Source organism: Lucilia sericata, unplaced genomic scaffold, assembly GCF_015586225.1.
Source record: "Lucilia sericata isolate MDLA Ls3-8-SP2 unplaced genomic scaffold, ASM1558622v1 Contig000064F_arrow, whole genome shotgun sequence".
Taxonomy (NCBI): Eukaryota; Metazoa; Arthropoda; class Insecta; order Diptera; family Calliphoridae; genus Lucilia; species Lucilia sericata.
Window position 1 is genome coordinate 847751 of NW_023994099.1, and position 22027 is coordinate 869777.

At 29.5% G+C, this 22027-nt stretch overlaps 1 protein-coding gene across 2 annotated transcripts in view; it reads left to right on the forward strand.

The window, feature by feature from the left end:
• LOC119616283 (chorion peroxidase) overlaps positions 1–21032 on the forward strand; it is a 31197-nt gene extending 10165 nt beyond the window's left edge. The window contains exons 3-12 of one of the 2 annotated variants that reach the window (XM_037972628.1): positions 4567–4675; positions 4732–5062; positions 5382–5550; positions 5743–5930; positions 6002–6606; positions 6680–6827; positions 6901–7071; positions 7963–8083; positions 20524–20683; positions 20898–21019. In XM_037972628.1, the coding sequence (XP_037828556.1) occupies positions 4567–4675; positions 4732–5062; positions 5382–5550; positions 5743–5930; positions 6002–6606; positions 6680–6827; positions 6901–7071; positions 7963–8083; positions 20524–20683; positions 20898–20943 (2048 nt within the window). In that variant the 3' untranslated portion in view covers positions 20944–21019. Of the gene's footprint in view, positions 1–4566; positions 4676–4731; positions 5063–5381; positions 5551–5742; positions 5931–6001; positions 6607–6679; positions 6828–6900; positions 7072–7962; positions 8084–20523; positions 20684–20897 lie in introns of both variants that reach the window. The other variant, XM_037972627.1, reaches the window with a different exon arrangement.
• Positions 21033–22027: the final 995 nt, after the last annotated feature.

Consider the following 22027-nt stretch of genomic DNA (forward strand, 5'->3'; position numbering starts at 1 on the left):
TGAGAGCAAGACGAGAAATCTTCTCAAAATGAGCAAGTCTGAGGTTAGTATGATGGTACGTATTCTCAGTGGACACACAGGATTACGAGCACATCTATACAAAATTGGACGTGCGAATTCAGACGAATGTAGAGCATGTGGAGAGGACAGTGAAACTCTGGAGCACTTTCTTTGCCATTGTCAGGCATTCGTCGAAGTTAGATCCAAGTATCTTGGAAGTGATGTTATTCCGGAAATAACATTCTTAACCAACACCGATTGGAAGATTCTTAGGAATTACGTCCAGGAAACTGAGTTTCTGAACATTCAGTAAACAATTTTTTTTTTTTTTTTTTTTCTTGAATTGGAGCGCACAACAGGCCCGATAGTGGCCTAGGTGTATTTCTTCGGATTTGATGTAGTATACATCCTCCTATCAACCTAACCTAACCTAAATAGTAACCTATCCGCTATTCTTCTAAGAATCTTTTATGAGCTCTTCTGATCAGTTCTGACTCATTTTTTAAATATTTTTTGAGTCATTTACGAGTCGATTTTCTGGTCATTTTAGAGTAATTTTCGAATAATACTTTAGTAACTTTTTAGTCTTTTCTGAGTAATTTTTATGTCTGTTACAGACAAATACAATAATGCAGAAAACTGTTTTTGATCTTCCGACTGCGCGAAATATAATTACAAATTAAATTTATAAACAATCATATTTCGAACACTTGGATGATCTATTTATGATAACTGTACATTTTGTTATTTTTTTTGTTTAAAATAAATCACATTTTAATTATTAATTGGAACCATTTTTAGAGCTTGCTACTAATTGCTGAAATTATATTTAAATACAAAGCGATTAGTATTTAACTAATTTGTTTTATTATTTTAAACATAATAAGCCAGTAATTTAGGTTAATCATATATGTTCGAATCGTAAGGAATTGTTTCCTTCACAGTGAAATTATTGATTTGGTGTCATATGTTATTTGGTGTGCTGATTTCGTATATGGAAATAAAAAAGTCGTATCACCCACCAATTTTCCACATTTTCATCTTTTAGTCCTTCTGACTGTATACTGAGTCCAAAATATAAAATTCTGTAATTTTACAGAAGTTGCGAATAGTGGCCGTCTAGATTTGTACTCAAAGTTATAGAAATGCATTCTAGAAAAATTTAACGCGATAGGACGACGTTTACTGGTGGCACCACCACGGCTCTGAAGGGGAAAACGATTTTTACAAAAAAACTTTTTGGAAGTTAACACCAAATAATTAACAAATACAAAAATATATAAAACACAAAAATCGTTAAAATTTTTTAAAAGTTATGTATTACAAATTCCTCCGATCATTTAGTGCCACAAAACACTTAAATGAGAAATATTAAAAATTAAATTTTTATGAAAAAAAATCATCACATTACGTTAAATATATTCGTATTAACTTAAATGTCCGGTTTTATCCTCATTAGATAGCGTAAACCGTATTTGGGGTATAATGTAGGTACATATGTATATCGTCACCTGAAACGCAAACGGCCCTAACTAACCAAAAATTCAAAATCGATTTTATAGTTGATTCTAATGTATTGCATCAAAACAAATGTCCACACAAACTGGAATCCTCCGACCAAAATTAGCGATTTTATTGACAAAAAACAAAAGGCCCTATCTACAAAAACATTTAAATATTAAAGGTAAAAAGTCCAATTTATCCATTTTTATATACTCCATTATCAACTGTCATAACAAATGATAGGTTTCACTATTAAACAATTTGTTTTTTTACTACAAATAAATCGTGTTGATAAAAACAAACTTTTCAATTTGAATAGTTTTTTGCTTCTCCTGTAAAATTTTAAAAATGTTAGATAAGGCCGTTTGCGTTTTAGGTTGGCCTGTGCAATTTTAAGTTATTAAAAAATTTTTCATTTATTCAAAAACAAAATAGGTAAACGCTAAAAGGGGAAAAAGCAACAGCAGAAAATACTCAAAAAATACTAAGACATAGGGTTTTATAAATCGACTTTCGAATAATCGAACAATCGACTTATTGTCGAAAAAAGTCGAAGTCGACTATTTTGTTCCAAAAAAGTCGATAACTCGACTATCGTTGTTAATAAAAGTCGAAAAGTCGTAAAAAGTCGATAAGTCGAATAAAGTCGAAAAAAGTCGAAGAAAGTCGAAAAAAGTCGAAAAGTCGGAAAAAGTCGAAAAGTCGGAAAAACTCGAAAATTGTAGAAAAAAGTCAAAAATAGTCGGAAATTTTAAAAAAGTGGAAAAAAGTCAAAAACTCTAAAATAGTCGGAAAAACTCGAAAAAAGTCAAAAAATAGTCGAAAAAAAAATTCGAAAGAAGTCGAAAATAGTCAAAAAGTCAAAAAAAATCGAAAAGTCGGAAATGTCGGAGAGTCGAAAAAAGTCGAAAAGTCGAAAATTTATAAAGTACTTATAGTCGAAAAGTCGTCTTTTAATTAAATGAAAAGAGTCGAAAAATCGTGTATATGATGTATAAACACACACATTCTCTCTTCTTCTTATTTCACTCTCTCCCTATTTTACTCATTCCTCGTCCTCTCTTACTCCCTTCTATCCCACTTTTTCTTTCTTCCTTTCCGAATGCATACCAGACTGGTTACCAGTGGTGAAATATAGACCGATAATCATAAAAATTAGTGTAGCGATTTAAGTTCTTTTAAGTTTTGGCTATATAAAATGTCCAAGCTATATTGACATGTTTAAGGCATTTATGAGCATTATAATAATTTCTGAAGGAGACCTTATACGGGGGCTAGGAACAAATAAAGCTCGATGTCCGCATTTCTTTTGTATACAAAAAAAAAAAAAAAAAAATAACTTGCTCCAAATTTGACAATGAATACTACCTATTCGACATATTTTTTTCTGTATTATCTGTTTTCTGAGGAGCCACTTGAGAAATCGTGAACCTACTCTTACTAAATTATATACGGCAAAACATTTCTGTAAAATTATCTTCAAAATAGAACCTGTACGTATTGAAAAAATTATAAGAAAATGTGCTAAGTTCAGCATTATTTTTAAATTGTTTCACAACTGATATTAAAACAAGTGAGAGTGTTATATTCGGCTGTGCCGAATCTCACCATCAAACCGTATGCCTTAAAAGAAATGCTCCCCTATAAACATCAGGGTGATATTACTCATTAAATTAACTGAAGAGGACCTTATATGAGAAATAGGGTTAATAATTGACCGCTTTTCATAATTTTTTTTACACCAATTTTGGTTCATAGAAAAAATCTCTACATCGAATATCACTTCTCTACATCGAAATACACTGTCCGCATCAAATTCGGTAGGAAGATTTACGTTCCTATAAATGTTTCTTATATAAAATTTCATAACTGTTCACGTATTTTTAAGTCAGCAAAGATCGTTAAAGTAATTTTCTTATGGACCGATTCTCCATACTTTTGGTAGAGAGGTTTTAACTCGTATAAAAAATATGTGTGTCGAATTTCATCGCTTTTCTGTATTCTGTATTTTTAAGCCAGTAATGATCGTTAAAGTAATTTTTTGAAGGGCACCTTATATGGGGAGTAGGATCAATTATGGACCGATCCACATAAAGTTTGATAGATAGATTTTGGCTTCATTGATATACTCGTATTTTTAAGCCAGTGATGGGCGTTAAAGTCATATTCTGAAGGAGACCTTATATGGGGGTAGGGATCAATTATGGACCGATCAACATAAAATTAGGTAGGGAGATTTTGGATCATATGAATCTTATGTGTGTCAATTTTTATCACTGTACTAGTATTTTCTGAAGGGGGCATTATATGGGGGAAGGGTCAATTATGGACCGATCCTCATAAAATTTGGTAGGGAGATTTTGTATCATATGAAACCTATTTATGTCGAATTTCATCGCCATTAAAGCTGTTTTTCGGGGGTCCACTTGTATGGGGAAAAGGAGAAATTTAAGAAAAAAAACTACGATTACAGATTTTAATAATATGAACAACAATAAAAGAGGACTTGTCACGTTTGCGTACATATATACATATATTTTTTTAATTCAAAATTGCTTATTTTTGAAGCTTTCAGAAAATGCAACAGTTGTATTTTAAAAATTTTAAGTGGTGTATTCCTTAACAACTCCTATATCAAATTTTGTACCTATCGAACCAGGCGTTTCGAAATTGCATCCTTTTTTTATAGTTTTTTGAGAAATCACATGAAAAAAGTGAATTTAATGTTGAGATTAACATATTACAATATCGACGGTATGATATATTAATTATGATACAATTTTTAGTTTTTGCAAAAAAAACAACCTTTCAACTAATATTTTTTTCCGAAATTTTGCTAATACAGATGAGAAGAAATACATGTTTGACCCACTGTAACTTTGAGAGTTCTTGGCCAATTTTTTTGGAAAATTTTGTCTAAAGTAAAACCCAATGGGACATATTTGGAAGATATCTTCACTATTATTCCGTTTCATTTTATTTAAATTCATTGTAAATTACAAGTTGTAATCATGATGTGATAATTTATTATTAATTTGTTTTCGTCGTATATTTTTCTTTCAGATCCTATAGTCATAAGTAAATTTGAGGTGGATACACTTAATTCAATAACTCCACTTGAATGGTTGGAATTTGTAAAACGAGGCCGAGAATCCAATGAGCAGGAAAAAAGGTTTGATTTGAAGAATTTTGAATTATTTCTCGTTTACAACTTCATTTCATTTTTAGTTTGGAAGCAAATCTTGTTGCCTCAAATGTTATTGTTAAAAATGGAACAATATCTCATATTCAGCTTTTAGAAACGCTGCCAAGTGTTGACGCTCAACAAGATAGTCAGGTAGCAGATGAAATTTTAAAATCCTGTTTATATATTTATAATACTAAATGCGCTCCTCAAAGTATTTCCGGGGAACATTGCGAAACTATACTGAGTAATATTGATCTCCCGAGAGATAGTGAACTCGCCCACAAATGTCAAAGTATAGTAAATAATCGAAATAATGGAGACTATCCGTTAAGGCGCCTGTTGCCACGTCATTATAAAGACGGTTTCTATAAGGTACAATAACATACATACGTATGTACATATCGCTCAATCACTACCAGACTGGCTTGACTCCAAATCCGTATTTTTTGAACTGAGTAGTAAAAAATATGTGCCGATCTTTTTCATTGTTTTTCTTTGTGAGTGTTGTTGTAAACATCGCAATTCATGAATTTCGCATAAGTAAAATATCTTTAAACATTCAAAGATGTTTTTCTTTGAGTTATGCCAGTCTTGCATTAAGCGATCGATAGGTACATATATACACACATATGTATTTATTTATATTTTTTAAATTAAATAATTTAATTAAGTACTCATTACATTCTTAAAGATGTTCTCGGATACTATGGTTCAACCGCTTGCAATTAGCCATGCACTTGGTGGAAATCCAACAAAAGATAAAAGAGAATTTGTAGATGACTTTCAAAGAAATTTGGCTGTGGTGCAATGGTCACAATTTGTAGCTAATGATTTGAATAAACCTGTGGTCACAACAATGAGTAAGTTGCAATTTATATTCATTCTGTTTATACTGGCATTTTTATTAAATAAATTGAAAATCTGAGAATTAGATTTTAATGATATTGGAAATAAGAAAATTTTAATTAAGTTTATGTAACAGCATCTTATGCAATTTCTTACTTAGTTTTGATGTGTGTATTATCACAATTAATGTTCTATATGATCTTCAGGTAATGGGTCTCCAATTGAATGTTGTAATATGCAAAATTATAAACTTTCACCACGTTATCACCACCCGGCTTGTGAGCCTCTGATAAGTAAAGATAATATAAATCGTTATGGCCCCGATACCTGCTTGAATTACGTACGTAGCGCTTTGGCAATAGGGAACAAATGTACTTTTGCAGCTCCAGAACAGGTGAGTTTTAGTTTTACTATCAGAAGTCATAAAGACAATACAATTTTTCAAATGTTTCTATTAAAAATTAGTTGAATCAAGGTACAGCTAAACTTGATTTATCACAATTATATGGTTTTAACGAAAAGTCTCAAAAACGCATGCGTTTACATCAACAAGGACTTCTTAAATCCACTAGTTTTGGGAAATCAGAAGATGCATTATTGCCAATGGCTGCAGAAGACACTAATTGGTTTTGTGCATTGAGTCCGGATGATCGAGAAAATTCGACTTGCTTTATGTCTGGAGATTCTCGCGTTAATAGTAATCCTTTCGCCATTATAATACATACACTAATGATGCGTAATCATAATCGTATTGCCAAGGATTTGAGTCTTCAACACCCAGATTGGCGAGATGATCAATTATTTAAAAAGGCTAAATCCATTAATATTGATATTTATCAGCGAATAGTTCTTAATGAATGGTTGCCAGTTATTTTGGGCACATCGATGGCCAACGAAATAAACAGGATTAAAAATGAAGCAAACAAATTTCGTAATGTAAATAATGAATTAGTTCATCAAATATCTAATGAGTATGCAGTGGCCGCATCGAGATTCTACCTTTCGATGATGCCGAATGAACTTCGTAATTATGAAATCGATACAAGATCTGAATCCTATAAGGATGAGGGGTTAGTTATGAAAACTTAGTAAAACCACAAGGGATTTCCGTTAATATTTTGTATCAATATTTTATATTTGTAGTGGTAACAACATTGAAACCAATATATTTTCTCTGAAAGATGAAATTTACTCCCCTAGCATTGAGTACACATCCGATAAACTGGATCAAATTTTATATTCACTATTAATGCAGCAGGCTATGAAAATGGATGCCAGTTATGTTGAAAGTGTAAGTTAATATTCTACAAAAATGTACATCGATAAAAAATTATTTTAATTCTTTTCCAAATACATATAAAAAGTTGACTTCTGATTTGGCTAATAATAAACGACCCACACATTCCGATATATTAGCGTTTGATATACAGCGTGGCCGGGATCATGGATTGCAGCCATATTTTAAATATTCAGAAATATGCAATAATGTAAAGATAAACGATTGGAATGATTTACAAAAATTTATAAACCCTGGGGTAAGTAAATATGTACATAAATATTTTGAAAGATAATATAAAAGATTCGTTTGTTTTTCTGACAATGATTCCCCATATTTTCTGTTTTTATACGTTTCACCTTCGTGAGAAGGGTATATACATACATATAAGTTTATCATTCCGTTTGTAATTTCTACAATATAGTTTTCCGACCCTACATACATATATGTATACATATTATATGTTCTGAATCCCTATAGATTGCCATGTCCGTCTGTCTGTCTGTGTGTTGAAATCAATTTTCTGAAGTCCTCAGATATCTTTGGGATCTCAGTATTCAATAATTCTATCTGACATGCTTTCGAGAAGTTCCATATTTATTTAAATAAGTATAATCGGTTCATAAATAACGGAGATATGAGCAAACATCTGAGACAACCTCTGAAAATTTCGTTAAAAAATTAGGAAATGGGAAAGCATTTATGAACGAAATGCAATTTTTTTGGAAAAATTAAAGAAAAAAATCTTAAATTTAACACTATGGTAAAGGGTATATAGGATTCGGCACAGCCGAATGTAGCAATCTTGTTATTTATTTATTTATCCTAAAAAATTCGCTAATATATGTACATATGAATATTTTCTAAAAATATAGAAACAGATTAATAGATAATGCATTTTTATATAATATAAAAAATAACAAACAAGCTATGAATATTCTGAAAGAAAATAGTTTGGGAAAAATATCATGTTCATTCATACTATTTATTATAAAATTCATTCCAGTTATGTATTATTTTTCTCTGTATAGATGTTCATATATGTGGATTTAATAATGTTAATCCGTTATATCCATTTTCGAAGTACATAATATATATTTGAGGCACTTAAATTAACAAAAACCGCAGTAACATGTATTTTATTTTTCAGGATTTAAATAAATTAAAAAACGCCTATTCCAGCTGGCGTGATATTGACTTAATTGTTGGAGGTATTTCTGAAATGTCAGCGAAGAATGCGACAGTGGGACCTACGTTTCAATGCATTATAGGTAAGTATATTTTCAATTCAAATATATGTATATACATTATAGTTTCGGATTGCACATAGCATAGCCCAAACGGAATTTTTCTTTTGAGTTACTATATTTCCTGTTAAAATTTGAAACTCCTGCAAAAATCTAACTCAAATGCTAGAATTTGAGTTTTATGAGGTTCAACCCGGTAAAATATTTTAAAATTTTGGTAATGAGTAATGTTACTTTATACTTTACATGGTAATGAGTGGTCGATTCTTGAAAAAAAAAATATGTAAAAACTATTCCAAATAGCACAATAAAATAACTTGTTTATGGATCACTGAGTAATAGAATTAGAGTTTTTCATTTCCCGGGAAAACGGGATTCATTTAGAAATTTCCCGGGATCCCGGGAATTCCCGCCCAGAAGAAATTTTAAGAATATATCAGCCATTTAAATACGATTTCGTATTATTTTTGAGATATTCATAGCTAGATACAAATGAAAAGGCAATAACAAAGGTTAAAGGGCACGATTTCTAATGTATGTATGTTATGTAAAAGTCTGAAACATTTCTATTGGAATGATTTTTATTCCCTACACTATAGTGAGGATTATATAATTAATTTTTGCCGATATTTGTAATTAATGGAAATATTGTCCCTGCACCCACCGTAAAGTATACCAATAGGCTCTGCCTGCCTGTTCGTCTATATAAACCTCGCAATCAAACTACATCAAATTTGAAGACAATTTGATGAAATTTTGTAAATATTCCTCGTTAACCCAGTGGTTAATATGAATCCATTATTTCAACTACACCCAAATAACCGAAACTACCGATATGGACTTTTTAGCTCATAATTATATCAAATATACTACTATCTAGCAAAAAAACGGCAAATTTCAGAAAATCAGTTTTTCGTCAATAAATTGCATAAAAATAATGTATTAGTAATTTGCTTCCTAATTTTTGAACTTTTTAATAAAATAATAATATTTCAAAAATATCACATAAAACTAAGCAAAATAATTCCTGGGAATTTCCGCTCAATTTCCCGGGAATTCGGGATTGAAAATTCTGCGGAATTCCCGTGAAAAACACTAAAGAGAATAGACTAATAAACACAGAAAATAACTGTAAAAGCGGTTTTAAATTCAGGAAAGTCAAGTAAGCACATTTGTAACCAGTTATTTTTTGGTTATCGTCGAACAGAAATAAGTAGATATTTACACAAAAAGTAAGTACTTACACTTTATTGCAAGATTTCTTACCTACTTAACGTAAGTAAAGATTATTCTGGGAAATAATAAGAGTTTTCATTTCAACTTAAGTTTCCCTTTGTGCAAGTGGACAAGTTTATTCGACTTGTTTCATGAAACCCCTGTTCAAATTCTGTTCAATTACAATATTTGTAAACATTTTAAAACAATGTCTAACGAAATTAAAACATAAAAAATTAATTAAATAAACAAAAAATTATAAAAAATTTGTTTAAATGTGAAAATTCAAGTCCATACATAAAAAGTGATCAATACAGAACGGATTTATTAAATGCACAAAAATCTATTTTTTTCAAAGGGTCCTCAGTTTCCTACCAGCGCACTATGATTTCAAATCAATTTTTTTTTTTGGCAAAAATTAGAAAAAAAGTTAATAATTATAAAAAGTGAATTTTCTTTCTTAATAACACCCCAAGCAATCCAGAAAATATATTTTAAAAAAATAGTTGGCAACACTACCGGTCTGCTAAGCTTTCAAAGTTGAAACCATATAGTAGGTATATAGGCGAAACTGATAAAATTTGTTATTCTCTTCACACAGACGAGTTCTGAGCAGGCCTGTCAGATTTGCCGATATTTTACCTTCAAAATAGTAAAGTGCCGATTTCCCGATTTTTGCTTAAAAAATGCCGATTTTTTACCCAATCGAACAAATTAACGAATTTATTATAACTGTGTACCCTTACAAAGAGTTCTTTTATTAGACCTATTCTGAATAAAAATTCCCTGAGTTATGCATGTATGTAAAAACAATATTGTGATTTTTGAATTTATTTGTGTTATGTTTCTTTGGTACAAAATAGTGTTTCTTTCAATTGTCGATTTATTGCCGATTTTTAATACGTAAGTGCCGATAAATGCCGATTTTTTGGGAAAAAATTATAATAATAAAATAATAATATTTCTACAAATTTATCTGGCAGCCCTGGTTCTGAGAGAATAAAACACACTTGAGAGAACTAAACGCACTCACAAAACTTCAAATTTTCTCCGCGAAATTGCGAGGATATTAGCACTTAACAGTTCATCTTATCTCTTAAACTTAATATTTATTATTTTTTGCCACACTTTTAATGTATTTAAAACCCCGAAAATATTTTAAATTTTACAAACGAAAAAAAATATTTTTTATTCTTTGACATTTCATTTAATTAAAACTGAAAAAAGAAAAGTTGTAAAATTTTGTATCTTTCCATTTCTGCGGAAAAAAACAAAAAGACGTGTTTATAATATGTTTTAAAATTAAATATCTTTTCAAAAAAAATTAATTAACTAATATTTTCATTTACAAGTAGATGAAATAACACACAAAAAATAACGTATCTAAAATACATTTATTATTTAGTACCTTTTGAACAACTGTGTTTATTTTTGTGCTTTTACTAACACACTCTCACCAGTTAGGTCTTTGACAGGGGACTTAGGTCTTTGACAATCCCTTTCGCCTATATGCTACTATATGGTTGAAACTTTAAACACGGGTTCTTAAATAAATGTTAAAACAGTGTTATAATTGTATAATGAACAAACCTTAAAAAATAAAGTTATAAAGTATTTAATAAATGGAAAATTCAGCCCAAGAATAGTAGTTTTATGATATATTTCCGAATTTTATATTTTTGAGTCCTTGCCGTAATTTTTAATATTGTGGTTGTGTAGCTTTTTAGTCTCAATATAACCTATAAGTTCAGTAGATCAAAAGTTGAGTTTGGGCACGAACTTGCGTGGAAGTTTAAATTCCAAATAATTTCTAAAAACCCATTTTATGTAATATTTGAAACAATTAATTACTACATATGTATATACTTACAGGGAAAGTACCTCAACAGAAAATTCAGATTAATTGGAATTTACACACAAGATACAAAAATATAAGATTGGCAGGTCTGAGCTTACCGCTTTTTTAGTTGTGGACATTTGGCTGTCGCTTTATGGAAAATTATAAATGATTGTCATTATGAAACAGTACTATATTGTTAAACTATCTAAAAAGTGGGTAATTATACACTTCGTGAGAAGGGTATATATAAGTTTGTCATTCCGTTTGTAATTTCTGCAATATAGTTTTCCGACCCTATACAGTTTATATTCTGGATCCTTATAGATAGCGGAGTCGATTAAGCCATATCCGTCTGTCTGTCTGTCTGTGTAAAACACGCTCACGTTAAAACTAAGAAATGGAAATCAACCAAATTCACCCAAAATATTTATTATTATCTTAAGCAGTTTGGTATTGAAAATCAGCAAAATCGGTTTACAACGTAAAAAGTTATGAATAAAAATTTCAGACTTCCTCGAAAAAATTACGTTTTTTTCATAATTCTTTTGAAGTTTTCTAAGAAAGATATTTCGATGAATTTTGTCACACATTATTTTTTCAGGGCAGTGATCAATTATGTTCAAAATCTTTACAATCGAGCCAATATTTCCCATAGCCCCCATACAAAGTTGATCGTTAATAGTTTATCGTTAATAACTCCCTCAAATATATCGGTAGCAACACAAAATTTTGTACATGCAAATATAATATGAACAGAAATCATACTATCGACGTAGATCTCAGTCGGTCCACAATTGGTCATAGCTCCCATATAAGGTCCACTTCCGAAAATCACGTAAACGCACATATTTTATTGATGAATAAAGCTATTGTGATAAAATTCGAGTTAAATATGATTTGTGTACATAAAAATCTTTCTACCAAATTTTTTACGGGTCGGACCATTATTGGTCATAGCTCCCATATAAGGCCCACCTATACTTCTGAAAATCACTTAATACCTCATAATTCGTAATTAAATTATTATATCCGGATAAAATTCAAAATGAGTATGTTATGTGTACATATAAATCATTATATTAAAATGTTTTCAAACTGGCCTATTAATATACATTTTTTTCGAACCAATTAAAATTAGTTTGACATATGCATAAATGTTAGTACCCTCAATACGGAAACAAAAAATTTAGCTTGCTGGTGGAGGGTATTTAAGATTCGGCATAGCCGAATATAGCACTCTAACTTGTTTTTAATTATTTTCTCAGATGTATGCTCTAAATTACGGAAATTTTGACATCCATTTCGAAAAGATTGCAGAATTTTTTTTGAACATATTGTACTGAAATCAAGATTTTCAATCTCAGGTAGGAAACTGAGGACCTTTTCAAAAAAAGTTTTTTAATTTTCTTGTATCCATATGTATATATGTCATAATCGATTGATATTTGAGACAAAAAATGTTTCAATGTTTTTTTTTATTTTCATCAGTTAATGTTTGCACAAAATTAAAAAAGAAATCATTTGTGAAAACTCGTTTAATAACCAAGACCTTCAATTTATGTGTACAGGAATATATACACGGAAAATAACAAATTCCGGATAAAGAGAATACTGGTTTATTTATGTTTATATGTACCTGTGTATTTGCGAATAAAATTATGTTTGCGTTTTGCCAATGATTTATAGATGACTTCGATTAAATAAACATTTATTTGCCAACAATATGTTGCAACATTGTAGAGTGCAACATAGCTACATATAATCTAGGATTATTTTGAAATATTTTTGATATCTGATTTGTAATAATATTATAATAACTATTGCCGAAGACCTTATTAGGAATACATATGTACATTAGACCGACTCACAAAAAATGGTACATGAGTTATCCCTCAAAATATTCGCTGTTATGTAATATAATGTTTCCGAAAATATTTTGGGTTCAGTGTTGTCCGTTCGTGAGCTGGACAATTTTCAAGAAAATATCCTATGGGGACACGATTTTTCATGTTCTATTCAATATTTTACTCAGCTTCAAAAACTCTTTGTTTTGTTTTATGATGGTTCCCAAAAAATTTCTAGTCTTTCCGTGGCCGTTCGTGAGCTGGATCGGTTACAAAAAAGTCCCCTTTTAGTTGTTTTTGAAATTTTATTGTATTTTATTTAAAAAAATATACAATATGTGGTATCATTTGAAAGCCACGTCTAGTGGTGTGCAAAATTTGCAAAATTATGCGTTTATTTTATTTATATTAATGAAAAATTTTAAATTTTTTGGAGTATGATAATTATGAGCAGACGGTTTAAAACCCCTTTCAAACGATACCCCATATTGGATATATTGTTTCAAAACAAAACTAAAATTTAAAAAAATAATTCAAAAATACATTTTTTAAATTTGGCCCAGCTCACGAACGGTCATCGCTAGACTTAAAATATTTTGGGAAACATCATAAAACATAGCAAGGTAAATTTTGAGAGGGGTACCAAAAATACGTTTTTGCCTTCCATATAGAGTAAGTCGGTCTAATGTACATACTTAAGAAACGCTACAATAACATTGTGATACAAAAGTGAGGAAAAATAAAATGCAGGGGTTCTCATATACCAATTACGTTCCGTTATAGTCCGTAGAGTACGAGTATAATTTTAGTTTTCTCCTATCACTTCGTTAACTAACTTTTTAAGAGCAAAATATGCGAAAAAGAGCCATTTTTGAAGTTTTTGAAAAATCATAAGTTTTCAACCAATTTTTAAATCTGAAATTTTTTTTTAAGGATACAAGTGTTGCTTTTTAGTCCAAGAAAAGAAATATAAAATTTTATAGTCAAATATCTGAGTTACGGTCGTTTAAGTAAAAAAACTCAGACTTTTTTTCACAATTTAAAATTTTCATCATGATCTACTTTGGGCATGATACAGGAAGTTCATCTTTTATTATCATCGTAAAGAATCACATTAAGGGAGGTTTCCAAAACATACCATTTCATAAAAATCTATGAAAAACTGGATGAGTTATACTAAGTTTTCTAATAGCACGTTTCTCGATTTTTTTCATTTTTTCATACAAATTTATTTTTGTATAAACATTTTTATAAACAAATTTTAAACTTGTTACAAAAAACTGATAAATGAAAGTTTTAGTATAGAAAAACATGCAATATTTTTACAAAACATAGCACAACACACTACTACTTTATTCATTGATTTTTATAAATTGCCCAGCATTGGAAACCCAATATAATGTTCTTCTTTTCAAAAGTAATAGAAGCTAAAGTTACTGCTTCATCAGTTCTTGACCGATAGAGCTGAAAATTTGGATTTGGCCTATAATCTAATAGTACTAACCTTTACTATTGGATAGTAAAGGTTTAAAGGACATACGATTTCAAAGATTGAGATATTAATATATAATGAAGCTGAGAACCTCTGCTTCAAAATAATATTATGTGTTTCAATTCATCATGATTAAAAAATTTGTCAAAAAAAAAGTTAAACATTTTTGTTTAAAAAATCTGACCTTTTTTAAATTTAATTTCTTTTTCTATTTTTTGTCCAAGTGAGTCAAATAAATAATACAGATAAAATGTACAGATTCCCAGCTTTCATTTGATACCAATATTAGTACATATCATGCAACACATATAAAAATTTAAAATATTAGTTTGAATTTAATTTTGAAGTCCTTTTGTAAGGACATAAGAGCTGATTATAAAAATCGTAGTACACAGAATTGCTATAAATGGAATCTAGTTTGACATGAATATCAACTTTTCAATGTGTGAAACATAGAAAAGGTATACATAGAACTGAAACTGAGTATGACAAAACCTAAGTCTGCTGTCAAAAACCTAAGTCGTGAGAATGTATTAGTTGAAAAATATGTAACCCAACAAACACAAACTCTTTCGTTTAAAAAGTTTTTATATTTTTGTTTGATATTATATTTCGATATTTTATGAAATAATGGTTTGAATTAGCCATTTTTATTCAATATCAGTTGACCAATGTAAGAAAGATCTTCATTAAAAATTATTTTTAATTTTAAATAAACTCTTTGTGGTTGCTGGGTTGAGTCAATATTGACACTTGAAAATAATATTAAAAAAATAAAAACGATTGAAAAATTTGTTTTTTTTCTGAAAATGTTTTCAATAATTTTATGGGAAAACATAACTTTTAGCAGTGTTTATTGCAGCAGCAGGGGCTATTTTGCCAAAGGAATTGTGCTAATGCTAAAATTAACGCTTGATATGAACGATTATTGTTAATTTCAAAGCAGCCCAAATGCAGTCAAAATACACCCTACACCACACTAATGGGAACGGTATTTTGTTTACGTCTTAAAGTTTGTAACACCCGCGTCGATGTAATGATGTAATCCGCCCATAAATAAGCCTATTGAACTTTTTTGTAAGCGGTACATGCTATACAAGAATAGGGTATTTATAAAATTCGACTCAACAAATTTTGACTATATATTGTTATAATGAGTAGTACATTCATTAATTAAGCAAACATCAATCTCTTGAATATAACTTCTACATTAAAAAATACTAAATAACTTATTGCTACTTACTCGCAATGTGGTAGGGTATGATGTATTCGGATACATTTTGTACTTTCATATTTTTGTTATTTTATGTAAACAAAAATAAAAATACTCATACAATTGTATTAAATTCACACAGAACCTGTACATGTGAGAGAGTAATATTTCTTATTCTCAGTTTCAGTTCTATTTATTTTTCTACAGGGTGTTTTATTAGCTAAAAAACATTTTGAAGCTTTTTGATGTGAACAATTTATTAATTTATTATCTGGGATAATTTAATAAAAATTATCCAAATACAGATATGAGCAACAAATTTGAAAGTGATGTACTCCATTCTAATACCATTTTTATAAATATATTTCTTGGAAAAAAATTATTATAAAATTTCAAGGATAATAAAATATGAACTTTTAAAAGGATATTTTTAATATCTTTTCATTCTTAAAAAATAAAACAAAATGCAAGATATAAATATTGGAATTGTCCTCTTTAGTTTGATACCCATATTGTTATAATAGGGTGACTAAAAATATTTTATAAAAACTTTTGAAAATTGTATGTACCTCAATTTTTAAAAAATGCTGTTGGACGGTGTTATAATTCTAACCCTTAAAAGGGAATATAACTTAGATGTTGCCAACTTGATAGTAAGATCTCCCATATACATACATAATTTAAAGAATAAAATTAGTAGCAAAGTATTATATGGTAAAAGATCCTTTAAAGATCCTGAAAGAAAAAATAAAATGTATCAAAAACATTTGAAATCTCTCCTTGAGCAGGAATCGTTTTGTCCCCTATGTATATCATTGAACATGGAGGCGGATACGTAATGATATGGGGTTATTTTTTCTCGTTTGGAACATGGTCTCTATTTTGGATTGAAAGAAGATAGGAATGTAAATATTCCATAATTATAAATAATAATGCTATGCTGAATGGGAAATAGCACTTTTTAAGGAAATTCCCATTATTGTGTCCTCAAAAGCGCAATTTGTTTACATGACTCCATATTTCTTGCTCCAAAATGAGGTATTATTTCTTATTTTTTCTTAATATTTTAAACTTATGTTTTTCTACATTGTATACTATTTTCTTGGACCAAAGAATTATCTCAACAATTTGCCTATAGCCCCTTACCTTGAACATGTCGTATTTTTATCATTTTCTTCATTTCCGCCTGCAATGTTTGTTTCTGCGTCTTTTAGGACTCAAAATTAAAGTTTTTTAATTATATTATATTAGGATTAAACTTACTATTTGTATCGGTTTCAATTTGAAAATCGTCTACAAATTGTTAAATTTTGATATTTTTGCAAACTGGCTCTATTTTATGGCACACCTTTTTATATAGCTTAATTTAAAATTACATTTAAATTACGAATAGCGACCCGTAAATTATTGAAAAAATAATTGTATTATATTCATAACAGATCAATACAAAATTTCAGTTAGTTTTTCCAACTCAACTCTTCATTGGAGAGATTTTAAGTGAATAGAAACTTTGAAGGAGGAGGTGGCTCTATTTCTGGGAACATCACATATACTGGAATTAGTATATGAGAACCGTGTATCACTGTGTTATTCTTGAGTTAAAAAATATTTTTTCTTATAGATATCCCACTCGCATCCCGGCAGTTCTTGACCGATAGAGCTGAAAATTTGTATTTGGCCTACTAACCTAGAACTAACCTTGGTGTAAATTTAATCAAAATCCAATTTTGAGTTGGGTCACTTGACATGCCCATATGTATTTATGGATAAACTGAACACATACATACTAGCACATTAGACCTGCCCTTAACAAACACATTTAATTTAAATGGATCCCATTGAGAACTAATTTATTATAATTAAAGAAACAAATGGAAATTTCATAAAACGTGTTAATTTAGTGCACAAAATCTTAGGTGGAAATTTTATAAACTAAAAGCCATTCGATATGCAAATACTGGGACAATATCAAGTACATATTATAATATATAATAAAAAGAATTATGAATAGTACTGATAATCTTATATTCGTTCAATGGTCAGTTCATTTAATGCACCTGATGTTCATTACAATTTAATGGAATACACTGTAAATTTTAATGAACAGTTTATTCTAAGAGCATACACATTGATTTTGCATAATTTAATACACCATAAATGAATACCATGCTGGACCGGTTACAAGACTAGTTTTTAATGACACTTTTCAAATATTTTGCATTATCAAACTCTTGAATTGTGTCTTTCAATGTGAGTCACATTATGTGACAGATTTAATATTTATGTATTTCCATATTAGAGTGGCCCAAAAAGTTATCTATCTAGAATGAAATAAATTATTTCATTCTAGTTTTATATGAAATTGTTATTCTTGGAACTAGTCTTAAAGCTGTGATACACGGTTGTCAGATCTTACAACGTTGTCAGTAAAATGTGCAGAAAATGTCTGACAATCGTGTGAACTTACAATTTTTCTTTCAGGAAATGTCTAACAACAGTGTACAAATTTTGTCTTGCAACACAATCATTGTTATTTCTGACAACGTTGCAAGACAAAATTTGTAAGTTGACACTGAACATTTTCTGCAAGATCTAACAACATGCATAGCTTTAATAAGTTTATCTCTGAACCAAAAGAGGGTCCAGCAATTCTATCGAATTTAGAATTAGAATTGTTTAGAATTGTCAATTTAAGTTTGCAAAGACTAATTTACAAATTGTTATACCCTACACCATTATAGTTTCGGGTAGACATTTTCTAAATCAGGGGTTATTTGGGGGTAAGGGCAAATAAGGATCGATCATTACGAAGGTCGGCAGTATCATTTAGATTTATATAAAACTAAGTTTTAAGGTGGGTGGTAGGACTAATATTTGTGTGTTACAAATATCAACAAAAATGCTATAATGGCGCAGGGTATAAAAAATAATACAGATTTTTAACACATTCACTGGTGTAGGGTATCAAATGGTTGGCCATAACCGCCTATACATTCTTACTTGTTATACCTTCCACCACCATCAGTGGTTCAAAATCAAAACAATCGATCGAACATTTCCCATAGTCCGTATCGGTCCATAATTGGTCTTAGCTCCCATATAAGGTCAACTTCCAAAAATCACCTACATGAACATACATAACTAATTAAGAAATAAAGTTATTAGAATAATATTCGACATAAATATGTTTTGTGCGTACATATACGATTCTACCATTTTTTCCTGATCGGTCTATAATTAGTCATATCGGTCATATAAGATCCTCCAACGAAAATTGAAAATATAAAATCAGTCCATAATTAGTCATAGCTCTCATATAAAGTCCACTTCCTTAAATAACTTTATCCTATATATGTCATAAATATAAATATAACCGGATAAAATCTGACATATATGTTTTGTGTATCAATAAATCATTCTGCGAAATAATTCGCCATATGCCCCATAAAATTCACATAAATTTGTTATGGACTTGATCAAAATTAGCTCCATAGATGTATAAAGCAATTACTAAATGATTTCTAAATGAAAGCACCCTCATCACCAAAGAAAAATTTAAACTTTTATAACTTATTAAATACGTATCTAAAAATATTCAGATGGGTTTTAATAAAAATTAGCTTCCAGGAGGCACAATTAAGTTTTTTCTGTTAGAGGAGCATATAGTGGAATTAAAATTTTTGTTTACGTGAAATTGTATTCCTCTACTTGGATTTTAAAAATTTTAAGCGTTAAAACAATTATATAAAGGGAATCTTATATAGGGACTAGGACCAAATAGGACCTAATTTGTCAATTTTTAATAACAAACAAACTGCATCATTGTATGTCTACCACCAATATTTTGACGTGTTTCAAACGGAATGACAAAATCAATATTATACCTCCCAACTTAGTTTATCATGTACAATAAACAAGACATATTTTTTGTGCTTTTTAAACCCTTAAACACTATAGTAGTGTAGGTATTAGGCGTTTGCTGATGTTTGCAACACCCTACCTTAAAGTATAATAATCGGCTCAGAATCACTTTCTGAGTCGATTTAATGTGTCCATGTAAAGGGCGAGCACGGACAGGCGCAGGGGGCAAGACAAGGGGAGGAAAGGGGCACAGACGGAAGGACGAAGGCGAGGGAAAAGGGGGACAGACAGACAGACAGACAGACACACAGACAGACAGACAGACAGACAGACAGACAGACAGACAGACAGACAGACAGACAGACAGACAGACAGACAGACAGACAGACAGACAGACAGACGACAGACAGACAGACAGACAGACAGACAGACAGACAGACAGACAGACAGACAGACAGACAGACAGACAGACAGACAGACAGACAGACAGACAGACAGACAGACAGACAGACAGAAGACAGACAGACAGACAGACAGACAGACATACAGAGACAGACAGACAGACATACATACATACTACATACATACATACATACATACATACATACATACATACATACATACATACATACATACATCATACATACATACATACATACATACATACTACATACATACATACATACATCATACATACATACATACATACATACATACATACATACATACATACATACATACTACATACATACATACTACATACATACATACATACATACATACATACATACATACATACATACATACATACATACATACATACATACATACATACATACATACATACATACATAATTTTATATTTTATATTTTATATTTTGATTCTCCCTCATTTTTTAAAGAATGAAGGCAACACTTGCTTAATTTAATTAAATATTGTTACACAAACACAAAAAAAAAATAAAAATATATATTGTATGTATCGTAAATTTTTTTTAGGTGAACAATTTTCAAAATTAAGCCAATGGTATCAAAGTGAAATCGATCAAAATGATTTGGATTTATCAAAATGGAAAACTATATCAGCTGTTGATCTACTTTGCCTTAATTCAAACCTCCAACGAGTGCCTCTAAATATATTTAAAATTTCATCCAAAACGTAAGTAGATCATAAAATATATTAAAAAAATAACTACTATTTAAAGCAATTTTGCACGGTCCTAACTCACGTCACTTAATAATTTGAAATATACTCAGCATCATTCTTAATCAGATGCAGAAAAAAATAAAATCTAAAAGAATTGCTCCACATTTCTTTATAAAAATATTATAATTTATAAAATTGCTAAATATTTCCACATTATTATTTTCAGAAATCCAATGGTTGAATGCACGGAATACTTAAAAAAATTTAATTAAAAATAATAATTACTCTAAATTTAATTTTTTTTAATATGTATTTAGTTTTTTTTTATTAAATAAAATGTTAATTTTTAAAGTGAAAATTACTTTAAATTCTGCAAATAATCTTTAAATAAAAATTGTATTTCAATTGAGGGGTGTATAAACAAAGGCAATTCTCAGTGGGGCAGAATCAAAATTATATTGAAAATAAAACTAGCGGTAATAAACTGCTGGTCTGATCGGATTAAGTATTAAATTTAAAGTTGTGAAATTGAACTCTCCAATTGCAATGGGGGTATGTATGTATGTATGTATGTATGTATGTATGTATGTATGTATGTATGTATGTATGTATGTATGTATGTATGTATGTATGTATGTATGTATGTATGTATGTATGTATGTATGTATGTATGTATGTATGTATGTATGTATGTATGTATGTATGTATGTATGTATGTATGTATGTATGTATGTATGTATGTATGTATGTATGTATGCATGCATGTATGTATGTATGACATCATTAAATAATATATCGATACCCTATATTCAAAAAGTGCTAAATCAATAAAGTCTAGTTTTCAGGAAAGCAAAAAAAATATTTAATTCATGAAATATTGCACTTTAAGACAATATTTCTTCCATAATACGTTTTTAACATTCTTACTAATTCTTACTTATGAAAAATTTTTAATATTTTGCACATTTTAGCGACTTATTTAAGATAGCACTTTTTGGTCGACAAAAAAACAAATATTTGTTCTAAGTTAGCATGTTTTGTTCAAAGAATAGAACAAAAATTTCTTCTAATAATATGCATTATTTTATACTTTTATGATATGTTTTTTTAAGGGATATAAGTCAAACCAGTAAGTCCAATAAAATGCATTTACACCATTTAAGTAGAAAAACTCATGGCATATCTGCTTGTTTACTATTCCTTATTCTAAGTACAAATATTTTAAATTATGAAAAGTTTTTGAATATAAAAAGTACCAATATTTTTTGAATAATACTCCATAATTTGCACATTTAAAGACTTTTTTATAATCAAAATTCTAAATTAGACCCATAGAATATTATAGTGTTATAAACG